We start from the raw sequence: 19,087 nt of genomic DNA, 5'->3' as shown, positions 1-19,087 counted from the left end.
TCAACTCAACTGTTGAAATGCTAATTTGTCTTTGGTTCGTGCGATCTTTTATTAATACCGCACCAATCATATGCAGTTCTTCGCTGCTCTACGTATCTCAACTCTTGTAAATTACTGGTAATTTTTGCTTGAAATAATGGGAAAGAAGATGACGCTATTTGGGTAGATGACTTTGACAATGCACACAAGGAAACTGTTCTCGATGCCAAAAGTAGTGATAGTGAGTAGGACCTTCTCAGTAAGTCGCACCATTTTCAGTTTTTTTTCTGAAAACTTTAGTTTCCGAAAATCCCTGCCCATATCTTGCACCACGATTTTTTAGCTTTAATTTCTGGAAAAAAGATACAGTTATATTCGAGTAAATACGTATTTTTTTTAGCTTTCAAATTCTTACATGTGGATCATTGGTTGAAGATTGGATTTATAAAATCCTCAAAAGAGAGCAATATAGCAAATACAAGTAGCTGTAAGCAATAAGAAAACATTGATATTGTATCTGGATCAATTGAAATTGATGGGTGTGTCATCTGACATCTCTAGAGAACCAACTAGGAAGAGGATGAAAACTCTTCGTAAGTATGACATGAATTACTTGAAATGTGGATTTTCATGGTCGGGAAATGAAGAGGAACCTATTCCAAATTTTGTTCTATTAAAAATAAATCATATTTTTTGTTTACATGAACATATAAATTCAAATAAAATAAATATCTAATTTTTAATTAACATTTTAAATTAATTAATTAATTAATTAAAAACAAATTAATTAATTAGGGGATACTAGGTAATATTGAAAATTTAAGAAGGGGTACGCAGATACCTGAAGTTTGAGAAATACTGTTCTAGGTCAACGGATCTGTCAGTTCTTTAGCACATTCTCTCAAAACCCACAGTGAAATACTATCCAGTCCACAGCTTTACTGACATCTGGGGTACTCAGTATTTGGAACACACTCTCCTCTTGCACCTCTAAACCTTGAACCTGCCCTATCTCTCTAGTATTTAAACCTTCTTCTCCAGGATGAAATACTCCAATAAAGTGCTCAGTGAACAACTCCACTATGTCCTCTGCATCAGTCACTCTATTCCCATTTTTATCCCTCAATATCATTCTTCCACGATCATTTTTCCTCCTACTGGCCACATAGCTAAAAAATTCCCTAGGATTTTCTTTGGATCTTAGGGCCAATCTCTTCTCATATTCCAGTTTTGCCTTCCTTACCATACTAGTCCCTCTCCTGCCCTGAGTCTTATATTCTTTATGAATCTGCTCTCCATCCCTCTTCCTTATATCTTTTCCATAATCTCTTTTTCACCTGCAGTTCCAGCTTGATATTGTTTGTCAATATCAAGCTGTATTAAAGCTTGATACTGACAAACAATATTTGCTATTTTTTGAATATTATTATTGAAGGAATATTTGCTACTAACAAATATTCCTTCACAATTTCGCAAGCACTAATGATATCCCAGCCTTCCAATTCCGCTCTCCATGAAACTGCCCCAAGTTGATATCTAAGACTATTATAATCACCTGCCTTATAATTCCACATATGTTCCCTTTTCTTTGATACTTCTGTATGTCTATTCATCTTCCAAGTCAAAATCACATGGTCACTCTCTCTCCAACTGGGGGAAGGGGAGAGGGGGGAAAGAGATGTCATCTCAGTTATAATCAGCTCTTCTGATGCTATGACCAAATCAAAAACTCGTTTTCTCTCTATTACATGTTGCCTAAAACATCTGTCCCGTAAGAATTCCAGAAATTCCATTTCCTTATTACAACATGCATTTTCCTCTCCCTAGCTTATACTGCTGTAGTTAAAATCTCCCGTAACAATCATTCTTCTTGCAATTGCCAAGCTCAACTGCCTAAACATCTCCTGCTCCCCATCCTCTGTGCTCCTCAGCTTATACCAACATCCCACTAAATATCCTGTCTTGCCCACGTGTACCTCACACCTTTAAAGCCTCTACTCTTTCAGGACATGTCATCATTTATCATAAGCAGTATTCCATCACCTTTTTCCCTTCATATCCTGCCGAAAAATGCTGTACCCTGCTACTTCTATTCCTGTTATTATACCATCTTCCATCAACCATGTCTCAGGGATCCCAATAATCTTTGCCAGGCTGATGCAATCAGCACGACCAATTCACCTTCTTTATTCCTATACTACTGGCATTAGTATAAAGCATCACTGCTTCTATACCTATCATTATCTCCTCCAGACTCCACTGGACTTAGTGTTACCTGATATTGTACCCCTTCTCCCAAGCACCCATTCCCACATTCCAACTCGTCCAGAAAACAGCAATCTCTCCAGATGCCTACGTCCTTCCTCATTCAAATGCAAGCAGTCTCTCGCATACAATTCCTTTCTGTCCTCAAAACGCCCTCCAAGCATCCACATATACTGTGTGAATGTTGAATAGTTGTTCTTGACATGATGTTAGGGCCTCCCTCGATGAGTCTGTCGACTCCTTGGAGTTTCCCGGAACAATAATAATAATAATAATATTCCAATCCTCTGTTCTCACACATTCTGGCTATTATTCCATTCAGTATTGCTGCTCTTCTGCTCAGCTTGTCATTATCATACCTTGGTAACACACACTATCTTTCCTCTCTGTGTTTTCTTTTGTACAACCTCAAGCATGAAGTTCAGATCTCTCGCCACCCGATTTACACTGTCTCTCAAGTCATCCATGCCCACCATCACAATCATCTCATCCACACTTTCACCCCGCTTAATTGCCATAGCCACACTTTCTATCATTCCTCCAGGCAAACACTCCTCTGGCATCCTACCTTGCACACCACAGATCATCAAGTCTCCATACATTATACCTCTTACCACTCTGTTCCTTGATTGCTCACCTGCATCCCTCACTCTCTCTCCTCTAACCCTTTCTCTCTATGTTCCCCTAATTGCCTGCAGTTCTGGCATCACTGGTTTCAGTGCTCCCTCGCATTCTTCTCATTCCCTCTCCCCAACTGTTTCCATTCTATCTTCTTTTATCATTCCCATAACTCTCATTCCCTCTCTTCTACTGTTTCTATTCTCTCCTCTTCTATCATTCTCATAACTCTCTTTCCTTCCTGTCTTCTACTGTTTCTATTCACTCCTCTTCTATCATTCTCATAACTCTCTCTCATTCCCTCTCTTCTACTGTTTTATTCTCTCCTCTTCTATCATTCCCATAGCTCTCTCTCTCTCACTCCTACTCTGATTCGCATTATCTCATCTTTCATACGTCTCACTCATTCCCGATACATTCCACCTCCTCTTTCAGCTCATCTCTCTCTCTCTCTCTACAAGTTAGCCACTCTTGCTCAGCATTCATCCTGCCAATCAAGACAATCTCCGAAAATTTCACAATCATTCAAGCCTTCCCCACTCTTATTTTTTTGTTCATACTCCACTAGTCATTCTCACCCTCTATCACATTACTCATCTCTCTAGGTTGAGATACTCCCACCCCAGACACAATGAGGTCGGTTATTGTAATATCTACCTTACTAAATTCCTCCCATTGCCTACATTTTGTGCATATATGCATTTCCCCCTTCTCTTATCTGCCACATACCCAACTGCTGGGATACATCCCACAAATACCACATGCCACAAAATCCTGTATGGAATATAGAGTCCCTAAATGGAGGAGGACTTGGCGACATGCCATTCGTAATTAGAGCTGCTGCCATCATTCAAATAGTGCTGAGGAACTAATACAACTAGATGCTAAATACTAAACGCTCTACTATACTATGTTATACGCTGTACTGTAAGCTAATTTACTTACGCCATACTATAACTATTTTTAATATATATATATATATATATATATATATAAATGTAATTTAAAGTATAAACTATATTTAACTACACTAAATAACTAAATACGAAAACTTATCTTCTTCTCTTTCACCGTAGATCCATCTGACTCCGACCTCGCCTTCTCGGTAACCGAAAAATAACACAATACAAACAACAACTAAACTCCAAAAGCAGCACCACTTGTATTACTGAAAAAAATGTAATGCAATTCATGACAGAAGTCACATTATACACCGCTTAAAAAACACTTTTTTCTTCATACATTCAGAGGATTTGACAAAGACAAAACCTTACAAAAGATCAGTGACAAAACAGTGTTGCTACTGTTTTGTCACTTCAAAGTTGGAGAATGATAATAACGATGAAGTGTATTTTTTGGAGTTGTGGAAGAAAGGTTCTCAAAGGCATTATTGAGCTAGAAACACAGAAAGTTACAGATGAAGAGAGAGAGAAAAAAGTAGAAGAAGAAGAATCTAAGTCTCCAAAACATTTGCAGTTAAAAAAAAAAAAAATGGCAGAGGCATTTCCCACTATTAATAGGGCAGTTTGGTTGTTTGGGGAAATGGATCCCAACATGAAGACAAGATTTAGCAAAGTAGACAATGATGCAACCACAACTGATTGCTACTGAGAAATTTATACAGAAAACCAAAGGTAAACCGTGCAAACTAAGTTGGATATGCACAAATTTTTAAAGAAGCCCTCTCAAAGTTACTCATTTGGTGGACCATCAATCAAAATGCTTTGTTGTATTTCCTGAATATGAAGAATTTTTGTTCATTACCTAGCCTCTCCTGCCTCCTCCAATGAATAATCCAATTAATTTATTAATGTGTGTGTGTGTATATATATATATATATATATATATATATACACACACACACACACACATATATATATACACACACACACACACACATATATATATACACACACACACACACACACACACATGTTATCTGCTAAATCTGTATGTTCTGTGAGATAAAAAAAGACAAAGAAAATATCCCATCATCAATAAGAATTCAATCCATCCAAAAGGATGTTGCAATATCCTTGAAACTGCAATATTCAAAGCATGAATCATCAGAAGGATTAAACCTTAAGTACAGCTTTCATCTTTCCTTTATAAATGGAGTGTGAATTGTTAGTAGGAAAAACATTCTTTTTAGTCCATGTTCCCCAAGGGATGTTGATGGGAAACTAATTAAGATGCTGTAACAAGTTTCCCATCAACAACTCTCTGCCAAATTATTCTATTATTTGTAAGGTCTATTACTTTATCAGATGCATTTTGATCCTTTAAAGTACTTCTAATTGCATCAACAATAAGATAAATGTATTTAATTAAATCCAGTGTGATAAATTATAATAAATATAATATAGCAGATTATCACTACTGGAAACAGTGTTAACAAACTCACTCACTATAACACACTATGAAAAGCTCCAACCACAGTCCCAGAGGTACAATGCTATGCTAAAAGAAATCCACTATAACAAATTGTTTCTGTGGTCACTAATAAGTCTGCTATAGTGAGGGTTGACTGTAAGAAATAAACTGCTGTATTTGTTTGATTTTTGGAACAAATTTTTGTTTTTGGCTTTCCATACCTTCTCAGAAATTTAATTGTTATAACCCACTCATTATAAAAAATTTTCCGATCACCATGAAATTTCATTAGAAAGGACTTTACTGTGCAACAATCCCTCGATTAGTGCGCCTAATGCATTCCTTAAAACAGGCACATTAATCGAAAATGCACTAATTGAATATAATAACCTATGGGAAAAAAGTATAATTTGTTCCTGAAATTTCTTTTTAGAACCTTTAATTTTTTTTATAACAGAATTAAGGTAAGTCTCAGGGCCTAGTTAAAGGAAAACCATGAAGCTGAAAGACAATAAAACATATTTAGAATATAAATTTTATTATTGTACTTCTTAACAAAGAATTGAGCTAAAGTAGTTTGGCAGGCATTTTGTTTCTTTTTTTCATACAACCGACGGTATGGCCCTATTGCCTCTTCTACAAGTTTTACTGCTTCTCTCTTCATCAAGGTCAGCCTCTAAGCATTGCTGCTTAAAAACTTTGATTGTACGAAAAATATTTTCAAATTGTTTCTGTGAAATCTCTTTTGGCTGACTATCAGTGGTTAAATTTTCTACATATTCTTCGAGATCTTCCTGCTCTGCATCTAAATTTAGCAGGTCGGAATCACTCAATTCTTCAGAATGAGATTTAATTAACTCTTGGACGTTATCATTGTCAATCTCATCAAACCCAGTTCATGCCCAGTGTTGGCAATTTCCTCAACAACATTATCCATTTCACTTGAAAAGCTTCCAAAATCTTTTGCACAATGTGCAAGAATGTGCTTCCAAACAGCTCGAATATTGCTAGCAGGAATTTCAATCCAATATTGATGAATATTTTCAATAGCAGATTTAACATTAAATTTCTTCAGAATTCTACTAATGTCATATAATTCTCACCAGATGTTGCTTCTATTGCCTGTTTAAATGTTCTTCTCAGGTAGTATTCCTTAAAGGTTGCGATAATCCCCTGGTCCATAGGTTGTATGAGAGAAGTTGTATTTGGCAGTAAAAATTTGGATCATAGTATAAATGGATCTATGAAAGTATACTTGAGAAACGGTTGAGAAGAATTGTGGAAGAAAAGCTTGGTGAAGAACAAGCTGGATTCAGGCCAAATAGAGGCTGTCAGGATCAGATCTTCACTTTACGACAAATAGTCGAGAAAGCATGGGAATATAACAAAGATCTGTATTTAAGTTTTGTCGATTTGGAAAAGGCATATGACAAGGTGCCAAGAGAGAAGCTATTCAATACGCTGCAGTTATATGGTGTCAATGGGGCATTATATCAAGCAATACTTAGTCTTTATTTGAGTTGTGAGTCAGCAGTTAGAATTGAAGGAAGTACAGGAAGATGGTTTAATGTTAAATCTGGTGTGAGACAAGGATGTACATTATCCCCTCTGTTATTCATTATCTATATGGATCACATTATGAAGGAATGTGGTATTAAACCTGATATCAAAATTGGAGATGTTAATGTCAGCTCTTTGCTTTATGCGGATGATGTTATACTTCTAAATAAATCCGCTACAAGTCTGCAAGATTCTCTGACTAAATTGAATAGCTGTTGTAATAGATATGGTATGAAGGTCAGCAATAAAAAGACAAAGACAATGAAAATAGGCAGAATCATTGAAAATGTCAACTGTGTTGTGAATGGAGAACCTGTGGAACAAGTAAAACATTTCAGCTACTTAGGCACAATTTTTACTGAAGATGGTAAACTAAATATAGAAATAGACAACAGAATCAGCAAAGCTGGTATCATGGGAAGTCAATTGAATAAATTCATATGGAATAAGAAAGAAATTAGTCGGAACACTAAATTAGCTGTATACAAGACTGTGTTCAAACCAATTTTAACTTATGGATCTGAGAGCTGGGTCAAAAGTAAAACACCTGACCAAAGACTAGAGACCGCAGATATGAGAGTCCTGAGAAAGATTAGAGGCGTGAACAGATGGCATCAATGGCAATATCATATTAAAAATGAGGATATTAGGAAAGAACTTGACATTGTCAGCATCCAGGAATGCGTTAGCAGAGCTAATCTCAGATGGTATGGTCACTTAAATAGAATGGGAGAGGAAAGATTAACAAAACAAGTGTTCTCTGCCAGGTTGGCAGGAAAACGACCCAGAGGAAGACCAAGATATAGGTGGATTGATACGGTACAAAGTGCCTTAGACGATAGAAATATAAGATCTGATAATGTTGGAGTCTTGACAAGTAACAGACTGATTTGGAGGAAAATTGTAGATAGGAAGTTAGTAATGATGTAATTTTTCCATGTAGTACTGTCATATCCTGTACACCCCTTGAGGGTACATGGCAGGAATTTGATGATGATGATGATGTATAAATGGAAGTAGTGTAGTATGCCATTAAAAATAACTTTGTAAAATGTGTTAAATAGATAACTAAATTATTTTATTTCATTCTGGTGAGTGATTTTTTAAAATTTGTAATATTTATTTTTAAGATGTATATGGGCACACTAATCATTGGGTATCGAAAAAAAAATGACACACTAATCGAGGGATTACTGTATATGAAAATTGCCAAGCCCTCAGCAAGTGTATTTTCTAAATAAACATATTCACATACTGTCATGTACTATACAACTCTGGAAATTAATATTCTTTGATTGCATCATTTTTTTCCCCAGCTGCCATTAACATTAAACATACCAACACAATCGGTTGCATTTGGCTCTTTTCCTTCAGCACAAAAACAAAGGGCACCTTTTGGACTGGGTCGACATCCATATTTACAGTCAGCTATTTCACAAATTGATGTGTTATCTGCAATAAAATTAATATCATTAATAGTAGTCACTTTAAACATTTTATGGCACATATGTTTTATGTAATAAATATTACCTCAATAAATTTAAACATTAAAAAGTATCTTTAATAACTATTAATGTAGTGTATTATTATTGTGACCTTGAAATCACAACTCATGTAAGGATATCACTTATTTATATACAACATACCTTGCCTGAAACTCGTTCACTATTTTTACACTCTGGTAAATTCAACGATTTCTTTACATGACTGCAATGCACTGCATTCCATACATACTGTTTACATCTGCCAAACAAAAAATCTGCTTCTTGTTCCCTTGCATATGCCCTCTTTATATAATTTTAAAAAATGACCTCTTATTACCTCCCCTTCTTCTTTCCATTTTATGAATAAGATCTTCTATATTAAACCAATATAAATGCATTAACTTATGTCTCTATCAATCTCTTTCTTCCTACCTATCTACAGAAGACTTCTCTCAATCTTTCTTAACTGACAAAATTCTAAACCTAATGTTATATGCATCTCTTCTCAAAACTTTTTTTTTAAATCTCAATTCTCCAAAAATCATGTGATGAGGATTATTACAAATTTCTATATGTACCAAAAATGCAGATGTAGTACATATGGGGGGGGGGGACACTTGGTATGCATAAGATCCCTCTCCCTCATACAAAATACTAAATAAATGCTGGTTAAAAAATTAAAATGTTACATTCCCAATTAAGTATCTAAATATAAAAGTGGAATAAAAGAGTTGTCTTTTTGGTAAACATATCTAACCACAAATATTTTACACAACTTTCTTGAACTAACACAAGTTGGAAGTGAATCATTCAATTAGGCCATCCATACCTATTTCTTAAGCATTGCATATTGCACTAGTATTTAAGTTTTATTTTTGCATTATGCAGTGTTCCTGAGATTATCGATAAAACACTGGTGAAATCAATGTGATGAAATACAATTTAGCATGTTCTTTACATGCTAAATTACATGGTATAACTGCCAATAGGCAAATCAACAAATCACATGTACAGTATGTCTAAATATTTACTGAAATAAATTAAAAACATAAATGTAAATCCACTTATAAAATTCTTTGCAAAAATAGCTGATACTTTTCCACATTATACTAGAAAAGTTATAACTTTCTACTGTGTAGCAATGAAAAAGTTGATTTATGCAAAAAAAGACAAAATATTTCACAATTTACATTTACAAAATAATCTAGTTTATTTATAAAAACTTACAGCAAAAGGATCCTTCATCAGAAAAATCTGGACAATCTCGATTACCATCACAGAGTTGAGCAATTTTTCGACAAGTAATGCCATCTTTGCAACGAAAATAGTTTCTTGGGCATGCATTTCCATTATGACCTAGAATAATTAAATTCCAGAGAAATAATTATATTTACAATATGAAATTACATATGAAACTTGAATATCAATTACAGCACATATTCAGAGTTTAGCATACTATTATCATGAAAGCATTAGTATGCTATTATCAAGCCCTTCTCTCAGTGAATCCAAGGACTAACTGACAGAAGGGCCCTTTAATTACTCATACTTTAAATACCTATCATGTCTCCTTGAGCATTCAAATGTTAGGCTACTCTAAATGTTTTCTTCACAATTTGTCAATTCTGAATATGATAAATTCAGATATTTTCTTGCCATTTTACAAGTTTGTAATGCCACTTGTTAACCACTATAATTGACCCTTAGCTGTACATAGTGTCAAATTTTGCATAGTAAATTTCTCTTAAACTTTATTACTTTACTAAATTTACATAATACCTAGATATTAAACCTAACAGAAATATGTCTCCTTAAATGCATTCATCAAAGATGCACTTATAACATCTAACAGTAGCTCCTACCACAACCCAACACAAAAACTAGGTGTCATCAACACTCTAAAAAACAGGGCTAAGACGATCTGTTCCAGTGAACAGGCACTGAAAGACGAATTTAAAATTATCAGCAATACTTTCCAAAAAAATGGATACAGCTAAAACACTATTAACAAAATTCTCTACAAAACCTCAAAAAACAGACTACAGTAAAACTATAACCATTCCCTACATTAAAGGAACATCAGACAAAATAAACAGAAGAGTACTACAAAAATACAACCTCAAAGCCACCTTTAAACCTCCTGCAAAATTAAAAAGCTTACTCAACTCATCCAAAAACTCACTCCCTCCATTAGCCCACCCTGGAGTATACCATATTTATTATACTTGCAACATACCATATATAGGAGAAACAGGATGCACAATTCCTATCAGACAAAAAGAACATAAACGACACATTAAATATAATAATTATGGTGAAGCTGGCCTTTCGGATCATGCCCTGAATACCTTTCACAGAATTGACTGGAAAAGCACTAGATGTCTACATCGCACTAAAACATGGTATGAATGGAAATTTAAGGAAGCCTGTGGGATCATTATCAACCACCCCAATCTGAACAATAATGATGGTCTTAAAATCCCAAACATATGGAAGGCATATATTCGACCCACAGAACCTTCCTCACTAAGAACAACTATAAACAGGCCTGTACAAAATCCAGTATCTTAAATAACTGTTGTAATACTAAAAATAGGACATCATTGTTTCTGAAAGAAAACCATCTGTAAGAAAGAATGTTTAATCCTGTCATAAATAGAATTTAGCTTGATGTAATTTATAAATAATTTTTTTTTTTTCACTAGAGGTCATGCCAGTAGAATAACATGTGATCAAATCATTGTTTCTCTAGCTTACAGGTAATAATGTAACTCATCTTGTCTTGTATATTTATGTATGCACCAGATGATGATCTTGATATGAAAATCGAAATGTCGGGATAATAAAAAAGTTTTTTAACGTGGTTGTAAATTCCATAAAATTTTTAAATGAATGCTGATCACCGTGTAACACTAAAAGAAAGGATTTAAATGAAATCTAACAGTAGCCTTTTCCATACATACATTCTCTCTCTCTAACACACACATGTCATGAGCAGAAGTTACATCTCAAGAATTTCCTAACTACACCCTTTGCTAGTTTCATTATATTTATTATGTTTCTTTTTTTATTAAAAAAATAATTATTTAGTTATGTGTTATATTTATTTAAGTTTAAAAAATCATCAAGTCAATGATTCATATTCATATGAATTTTTAAAAATAAACATGTAATTAAAAAAATGCATATGAATACAAAATTTATTCTATCAACTTGCAAATGTTTAAATCATGTAAGTGGATAGAAAGATATATTTTTCTATTCCACTGACATGATTTAAACTTCATTACTAGTTCTAGCAACAAGTTTGTTCCAAACTATTTTCCAATTGGTTTGGCCTCTAATTCTGATCCCCCCCCCCTCACTTTCAATTTTCTGAGGAAGGTAATTTCAGTATCTTCACTTCCTATGAGAGTTTTGGCTGATACTTTTGCTTTATTCAATTTAATAGTGTGAGATGTGTTACTAGTTTAATTGGTTAAACTGCTTAAGGACTAAAGATTTACAAGTACATAGTGAATGGAATTAATATTTTAATTGCAAGCAATGTTTCATTTCATTCATGCGATTTTGTACAGTAATGCATGTTGTCAGTTAGAGGAGAGGTAATGGCAGGAACATACAACTTGTGAAATGTGATGTTGGTAACATAACAGCTCATTAAAGAATGTAGATACTATGATGACAGATGCAATAAGTGAACACAATTGGATGAACTATAGTTCCATGTCACCAAGAGTATATATGTAAACAAACAGACAACTTATTAATTGATAGTTGCGAAAAAACCTTCTGGCTAAGCTTATGTCATAATAACTTTAAAGTCATTTTAATACAAGTCAGACAGACCAGAATAACAATTAGGAAGTCACTGACTGAACTTGCCCTTCAGGTTAAGTTTACTTATAGATTCTAGATGTACTCCTCTACTACTGTGAATTAATATTAATAGTTCAATTGAAGAAAGGCTCTTTCAGTAATCTTCTGTTTATTAATTTATTTCATAACAGAATAGATTGTTTAAAAAGTTGCTGAGATCATAACATTATTCCCAATTTTCTTAGAATGAAGAATCATATCAGAACAAAAACACCATCATCATCATCAAATTCCTGCCATGTACCCCAAAGGGGGTGTACAGGATATGATAGTACTACATGAAAAAGATTACATCATTACTAACTTCTATCTACAATTTTCCTTCAAATCAGTCTGTTACTTGTCAAGACTCCAACATTATCAGCTCTTATATTTCTATTGTCTAAGGCACTTTGTACCGTATCAATCCACCTATATCTTGGTCTTCCCTCTGGGTCGTTTTGCTGCCAACCTGGCAGAGAACACTTGTTTTGCTAATCTTTCTTCGCCCATTCTGTTTAAGTGACCATACCACCTGAGATTAGCTCTGCTAACACATTCCTGGATGCTGACAATGTCAAGTTGTTTCCTAATATACTCGTTTTTAATATGATATTGCCATCGATGCCATCTGTTCATGCCTCTAATCTTTCTCAGGACTCACATATCTGCAGTCTCTAGTCTTTGGTCAAGTGTTTTACTTCTGACCCAGCTCTCAGATCCATAAGTTAAAACTGGTTTCAACACTGTCTTGTATACAGCTAATTTAGTGTTCTGACTAATTTCTCTTTTATTCCATATGAATTTATTCAATTGACTTCCTACCATACACGCTTTATTGATTCTGTTGTCTATTTCTATATTTAATTTACCATCTTCACTAAAAATTGTGCCTAAGTAGCTGAAATTTTTACTTGTTCCACAGGTTCTCAATTCACAACTCAGTTGACATTTTCAACGATCCTGCTCAAGACTAAATAGTGATCACTTCCAATTTCAAATCCTCTGTACACTCTGGTTCCTGCACCAGGGAGAAAACATCACTATTAACAATAACATAGTCAATGAGACTTTTCTTATACCTTGCCTCTTCTCTCCATGTGATTTTGTGCACATTTTTATGTTGGAACATGGTGTTAGTAATAACCAGTCCATGTCCTGAGCAGAAATCCAACAGATATTTGCCATTATTATTATTAGCTTTGCTCTTTTCTCCAAATTTTCTCAAAATATTTTTGTATGTCTCACAATCATTTCCTACTCTGCTATTTAGATCCCCAACAAGGACCAACTTTTCCTTTTTCATTGTGTCAGTTGCTTAATATAAAGCCTCAAAAAATTCCTCCACTTCTACCTTAATAGAACCTTCTGTGGGATCATAGGCACAAATAAGTCTCTTTGTCCAGTTCCCCATTCTCATATTTGCCCACATTACTCTACTTGAGACTGACTGCCATTCAAGAAGATTAGCCTTGTATTTCGTGTTGAATACTATGGCTACTCCTTCTTTTCCTTGATTGTCATTGCCTGAATATAACATTTTGTATTTATTGCCCAGAAAGATCTCACCAGTTTTTGTCTTTTTTGTTTCGGTCACCCATATTATGTCGATCTGGTACTTATTTAATTCCTCGGCTAGCTACATTTCTTTGCCATTCAGGCTTCTTATGTTGATAGTACTGATCTTTAACTCTGGCAATGTTGAGTTGGAGTGAGTTTTCAGATTTGTTCCAATAGTTGACTTTTCGCTGTTCGCCCAGGTTCCCTGGCGAAAAAAACGGGAGCCTTGTTTAACCGGGCGACGCCCCAGCCGGTATGAAATTTTGTCATGTGGTACCATCATTTTTTATTTTGGTTTAACCAATAAGAATACAATATGGTCAGCTAAATCCGAAATTGCCATTCAGAATGAATTCTCGACACCCAATTTGTATTATCAGAAATAGACAATGAACTACAGTTGACCCTTGAACAACGTGAGTTTGAACTGCATGGATCCACTTATATGCAGATTTTTTTCAATAAATATACTAAAAAAAATTTTTGAGATTTGAGACAATTTGAAAAACTCGCAGATGAACCGCTAGCCTAGAAATATCAACAAAATTAAGAAAGAGTTAAGTATGTCATGAAATATATGTAGATACTAGTCAATTTTATCATTTTCCACCATAAAATATACACAAATATATTATAAAAAGTTAAAATTTATCAAAACCTACACACAGAAACACTTACAGACCTGGGGGGGGTGGGGGGGGGGGGGGGTGGGGGGGGGGGGGGGTGGGGGGGGGGGGGGGTGGGGGGGGGGGGGGGTGGGGGGGGGGGGGGGTGGGGGGGGGGGGGGGTGGGGGGGGGGGGGGGTGGGGGGGGGGGGGGGTGGGGGGGGGGGGGGGTGGGGGGGGGGGGGGGTGGGGGGGGGGGGGGGTGGGGGGGGGGGGGGGTGGGGGGGGGGGGGGGTGGGGGGGGGGGGGGGTGGGGGGGGGGGGGGGTGGGGGGGGGGGGGGGTGGGGGGGGGGGGGGGTGGGGGGGGGGGGGGGTGGGGGGGGGGGGGGGTGGGGGGGGGGGGGGGTGGGGGGGGGGGGGGGTGGGGGGGGGGGGGGGTGGGGGGGGGGGGGGGTGGGGGGGGGGGGGGGTGGGGGGGGGGGGGGGTGGGGGGGGGGGGGGGTGGGGGGGGGGGGGGGTGGGGGGGGGGGGGGGTGGGGGGGGGGGGGGGTGGGGGGGGGGGGGGGTGGGGGGGGGGAAGAAATTTCTTATAAAAAGTTATTCGGAAAATGTTTCCAAATTCTGTTTCAGAGTTTTGAGGTGGACACAAACCCTATCCCAGTGTTAAATTCTAAACTAATAAATTTCGGGACCCTATACAAAATAACCAATTTTATTTAACTTTTGAATACTATCCAGGGTAGCTTCAAACTTCCCTCCCTTTCATCATGTGTTCATAATCAGGCTACTGTTGATATTGACTTTATATACACATTCAAAACTGTAAACAATTATTGAATAATAACACCATAATGTAGGCATAATTATCGTAAAGGGAGAAAAGTCACAAAACAAAAAAACGTTCCTACAAACTAACCAATTGTATTTACCTTTGAATGCGATCCACTGGTCAAGTGTCCAGCAAGTCAGCAAATCTCTCCTTTCGTTAAGCGTATTAATATTATCGCATTGCAACTGATGGGAATTCTGTGTTTCTGTGGATTCGTTACAGACCAATTTCTCTTCAGAAACTACACACAAACTGTCATTACAAACTCGTTTTGTATTATCACTGTCATCCGAGATATTTTTCTGTTTAAAGAAGGTACCAATGTACTTATCCATAATTGAAATACCGTACTTACTCAAATATAACTCGCCCTCACATATAACTCGTACCCCTGATTTTACTTTTCGTAAAAAGAAATTAAAAGTAACTTACTACCATGGTAAACAACACGTCCTTCCCCAATAGCCACTATATTGAAGAGGCAAGAAAAACAAGTACTTTTATTATGTTAGTGAATAAGGTATAAGCATTCTGTGTAATATATTTCTCAACAAACAGTGCAATTAGAGACAACTCATACCTGTCCCCTCATACTGAAACTATGCTGTATATATAGACTCAAGCAAAACCATATGTTGCACCGGCAAATATAGTATCTAACTAAAAACTATTGTTATTAATTAGATTGCATGAGTTCGCTCGGCAGCAATAAAATTCAACCGAAAGTGTTAAAATTCATAAACGTATTAAAACTAAGAGATAGATTTTTTTTTTTTTTTTATTGTGAACATAACAATCTTATATACAGGATTAACCGGTTTTTGGTTCTCTGCAGTCAGACAGAGAGGTTACATGCTCATACTCTTGTTGAGATATGTTACATCGAAGTCACTTATAAGGCTAATTACATTTTTTTTAAAGTATTTTTTAAAAAAAAAAAATATATATATATATATTTTTTAATAAATTAAAGTCATTAAGGGTTATTTTAACATGATACTGTATAAGAACATAAATGTGGAAGAACATAGAAGTTACTATTGCACAATATCATCTATTAACATGAGAGTGCCAGCTGATTAATTTTCGCACTGTTAAGCACAATACTTCTTTCTTCCCCCTTTCTTTTTTTTTGGGGGGGAGGGGGTAAAGGTGTCACTTCTATGCTGGAAAGTGGATTATAATGCAGTCGCCATGCTCAGCCAGGAGTTGATTCCGTGGATTCCATTCTTGGTGGAAAAGATCTAAGGTGTTGTTTTGCCTATGGTGGTGATGCTCGTGTAGGATCCGACTTCTCACCTTTTGTTGGACGGCTGCAGTGAGTTGGTCAGTTGCCTCTCTCTGTGAAGTTGCTGTGCTGTCTGGTCTTGTATGTCTGAGGTAGAAGTTGTATATTACCGCTTTTGCGGTGATGAAAAGGTAATTGCAGAATGAATGGTTATTTGACTCCACATGGACGAGATCGAAATATTCCTCTTCTGTATGAAGATTACCACAGGTAAGAGCTGCCGTTTCCCGAGTCAAACTGATTAATTTAGTGTTGACTGGGCATTCCATGTAGATATGCCGGACCGTTCCTAATTGGTAGCAGAAGAGGCAGTTATCTGAGACGTTTGAGTTAAATTTTCGTAATATAGTAGGAGTAGGTAATATATTATGCCACATTCTCCACTGAATATCTGCGTCAGGTTTGATGGCTCTTGTGCGGTATGGTAGATCCCATTGAAATAGTGTTTGATCAGATGATGCAGGATTTTCCAACAAAGTGCTTTGGTTCGACTGTTGTGTTAGTGTGCTGTAGATCTTGTTGGTGTTGCTGTGTGCAAGTTTCTCCCATGAGTTATTGGTTTTTATCAGAAAGATAGGCACCAAAACTTCTGAGTTTGGAGGGCTAAGCCCCATTTCTGTTATGCTATCAGGCATAGCGGCTTGAAAGGCGGCCATTACGGTGTCTATCTGCTCAGACTCATTCCCATATTCCAGGTTTTCGAGCGAATTTGGAAAGCGCCAGGTGAGGCTTGGAGAAAGAATGTCACCCAAGATCCTCATGTTACGCCAGCTCCATGGAGGAAAGAAAAATTCTTTCTGAGTGATCGGGTTTCTTACCATCGTGTTGTGAAAGATAGGTTCCATGAGGATTTCAGATAGGGATGCTGTCTTCACTGTGTGCTGGAGGTTTATCTTCTTCCATCGTCGAAGGGCATCTTTGTAGAAGTTTGTTAAATTTACAGGCACTTGAGCTGTTGTCATTCTTAAGGTGGTGGAGAGAGAGAGACCTCTAGTGGCAAAAGTGAAAATATACTCAGTGGTGCATTTGTGTGATATTTCCTGTTGTAGGGCATTTATGAGAAATCGAGCGCGGAACGTTGTTATCCTGTTGTCAATGGAGACCAACTTTTGTCCTCCATCTTTGAGAGAAGTACATAGCTGGGAGTAGGAAAGCCAGTTTGTTTTATTCCATATGAATCGATATATGGTTGACTTTATTTGTTTGATGAATTGCACTGGTGGCGTAAGAATCTTTAGTGTATGCCAAAGGACACTGGTGGCTATTTGGTTAACGATTATTGTTCTCCCTCTTGTGGAGGCAGAGGTTCGTATTGCTGCCCACTTTCCTAGAACTTGCTTGAAACGCTTGTTTAGTGTTTCCCAGTTCTTATCCACATAAGAGGGTGTGTTTCCTAGGTAAATCCCCAGGTATTTGTTTCCCTCTGTGGACCAGGTACCAGACATTGGGGAATCGGTTTGGTTTTTTCATTTGCCACACCACAGTCCTATGGTTTTATGTGTGTTTAGTTTGGCTCCTGAGGCTGCCTGATATTGTTGGTATGCCATTTGTATGTTATGAAAGTCCTCTTCTTTGCGGGCTATGATTGTAACATCATCAGCATATGCTGTCAGGGTTATGGTTTGGTAGGGAAGTTTAGGGCGGCATGCTTTGAGCAGCATGCTGAGTCTACACAAAAAGGGTTCGATGGCAATTGTGTAAAGAGGACCGGAGAATGGATAGCCTTGTTTAATACCTCTGCTGTATGGTGCAGTTATGGTAAGCCTGTTGTTTATTTTCATGCAAAACTGTGCCTTGGCATACAACATTTTAATAGAGTGAATGATGCCTGAGCCAAAGCCAAATGCTTTCAAGCAGTTGAAGAGGTAAAGGTGTTCAATGTGGTCGAAAGCTTTTTCTTGGTCTAGTGTTACAAGACCCATTGTTTCACTGTTGTTGTTCGCTATGCTTATGAGATCTCTTATGAGGTGTAAGTTTTCGTGGATAGATCTTCCAGGGATGGAATAGCTCTGATGCCTATTTATTATTTCGCTCAGAGCGGGTTTGAGTTTGTTGGCAATGGCTTTGGATATAATTTTGCAGTCGGTGTTAGTGATAGAGATGGGTCTCCAGTTTCCTAGTTTCGTCGCATCTCCTTTCTTTGGAATGAGTTTGATAACTGATGTTGTCATATTGAGTGGAAAGCCATTGGTATTCGCTTCAACAAATACTCTATAGAGGATAGGTCCAAGCTGTTCCCAGAAGGACTGATAAAATTCAGTGGTGAGCCCGTCTATGCCAGGAGATTTATCTTTAGGTAAGGAGGTGCAGGCAGTTTTCAGATCGTGTAATGTGATGGGGAGTTCTGTGTTACTCCTTGTTGTTGGTGAGAGTCTTTTCACATCAGAGAGAATTATATTCGTGGCCTCCATAGATGTTGGGTTGGCTTGGTACAAATTTTTGTAGTACTGCAAGGTATATAAGAGGATTTCGTCATGATTTTCTATGATGTTTCCATTATCTGTTTTAATAGCAGATATAGTGGTGCACTCTTGTTGGCGTTTTTCTAGTGAAAAGAAATACTTTGTAGGGGCATCTGCGAAGTTAATATGTTTGCGTCGTGCTCCTCTTGCAGAGTGCTCTAGGTGTGAGCGTATGGTGGCTTCTAGGGACTGGTATTCCTCAGAT

General features: G+C 37.0%; 1 protein-coding gene across 1 annotated transcript in view; it reads right to left on the bottom strand.

The window, feature by feature from the left end:
* Positions 1-19,087, bottom strand: part of LRP1 (LDL receptor protein 1) — a 1,646,373-nt gene that overhangs the window by 1,574,076 nt on the left and 53,210 nt on the right. The window contains exons 3-4 of the mRNA XM_090402369.1: positions 9,507-9,635; positions 8,134-8,247 (exon numbers count right to left, since the gene is read on the bottom strand). Of these exons, the coding sequence (XP_090258495.1) occupies positions 8,134-8,247; positions 9,507-9,635 (243 nt within the window). The remainder of the gene's footprint in view (positions 1-8,133; positions 8,248-9,506; positions 9,636-19,087) is intronic.

The sequence above is a fragment of the Typopeltis vanoorti genome, chromosome 2 (genome assembly GCF_054136105.1).
Source record: "Typopeltis vanoorti isolate ZY-2024b chromosome 2, IOZ_Tvanoo_1.0, whole genome shotgun sequence".
NCBI classification, from domain to species: Eukaryota; Metazoa; Arthropoda; class Arachnida; order Uropygi; family Thelyphonidae; genus Typopeltis; species Typopeltis vanoorti.
This window is presented reverse-complemented; position numbering and strand designations above follow the sequence as displayed.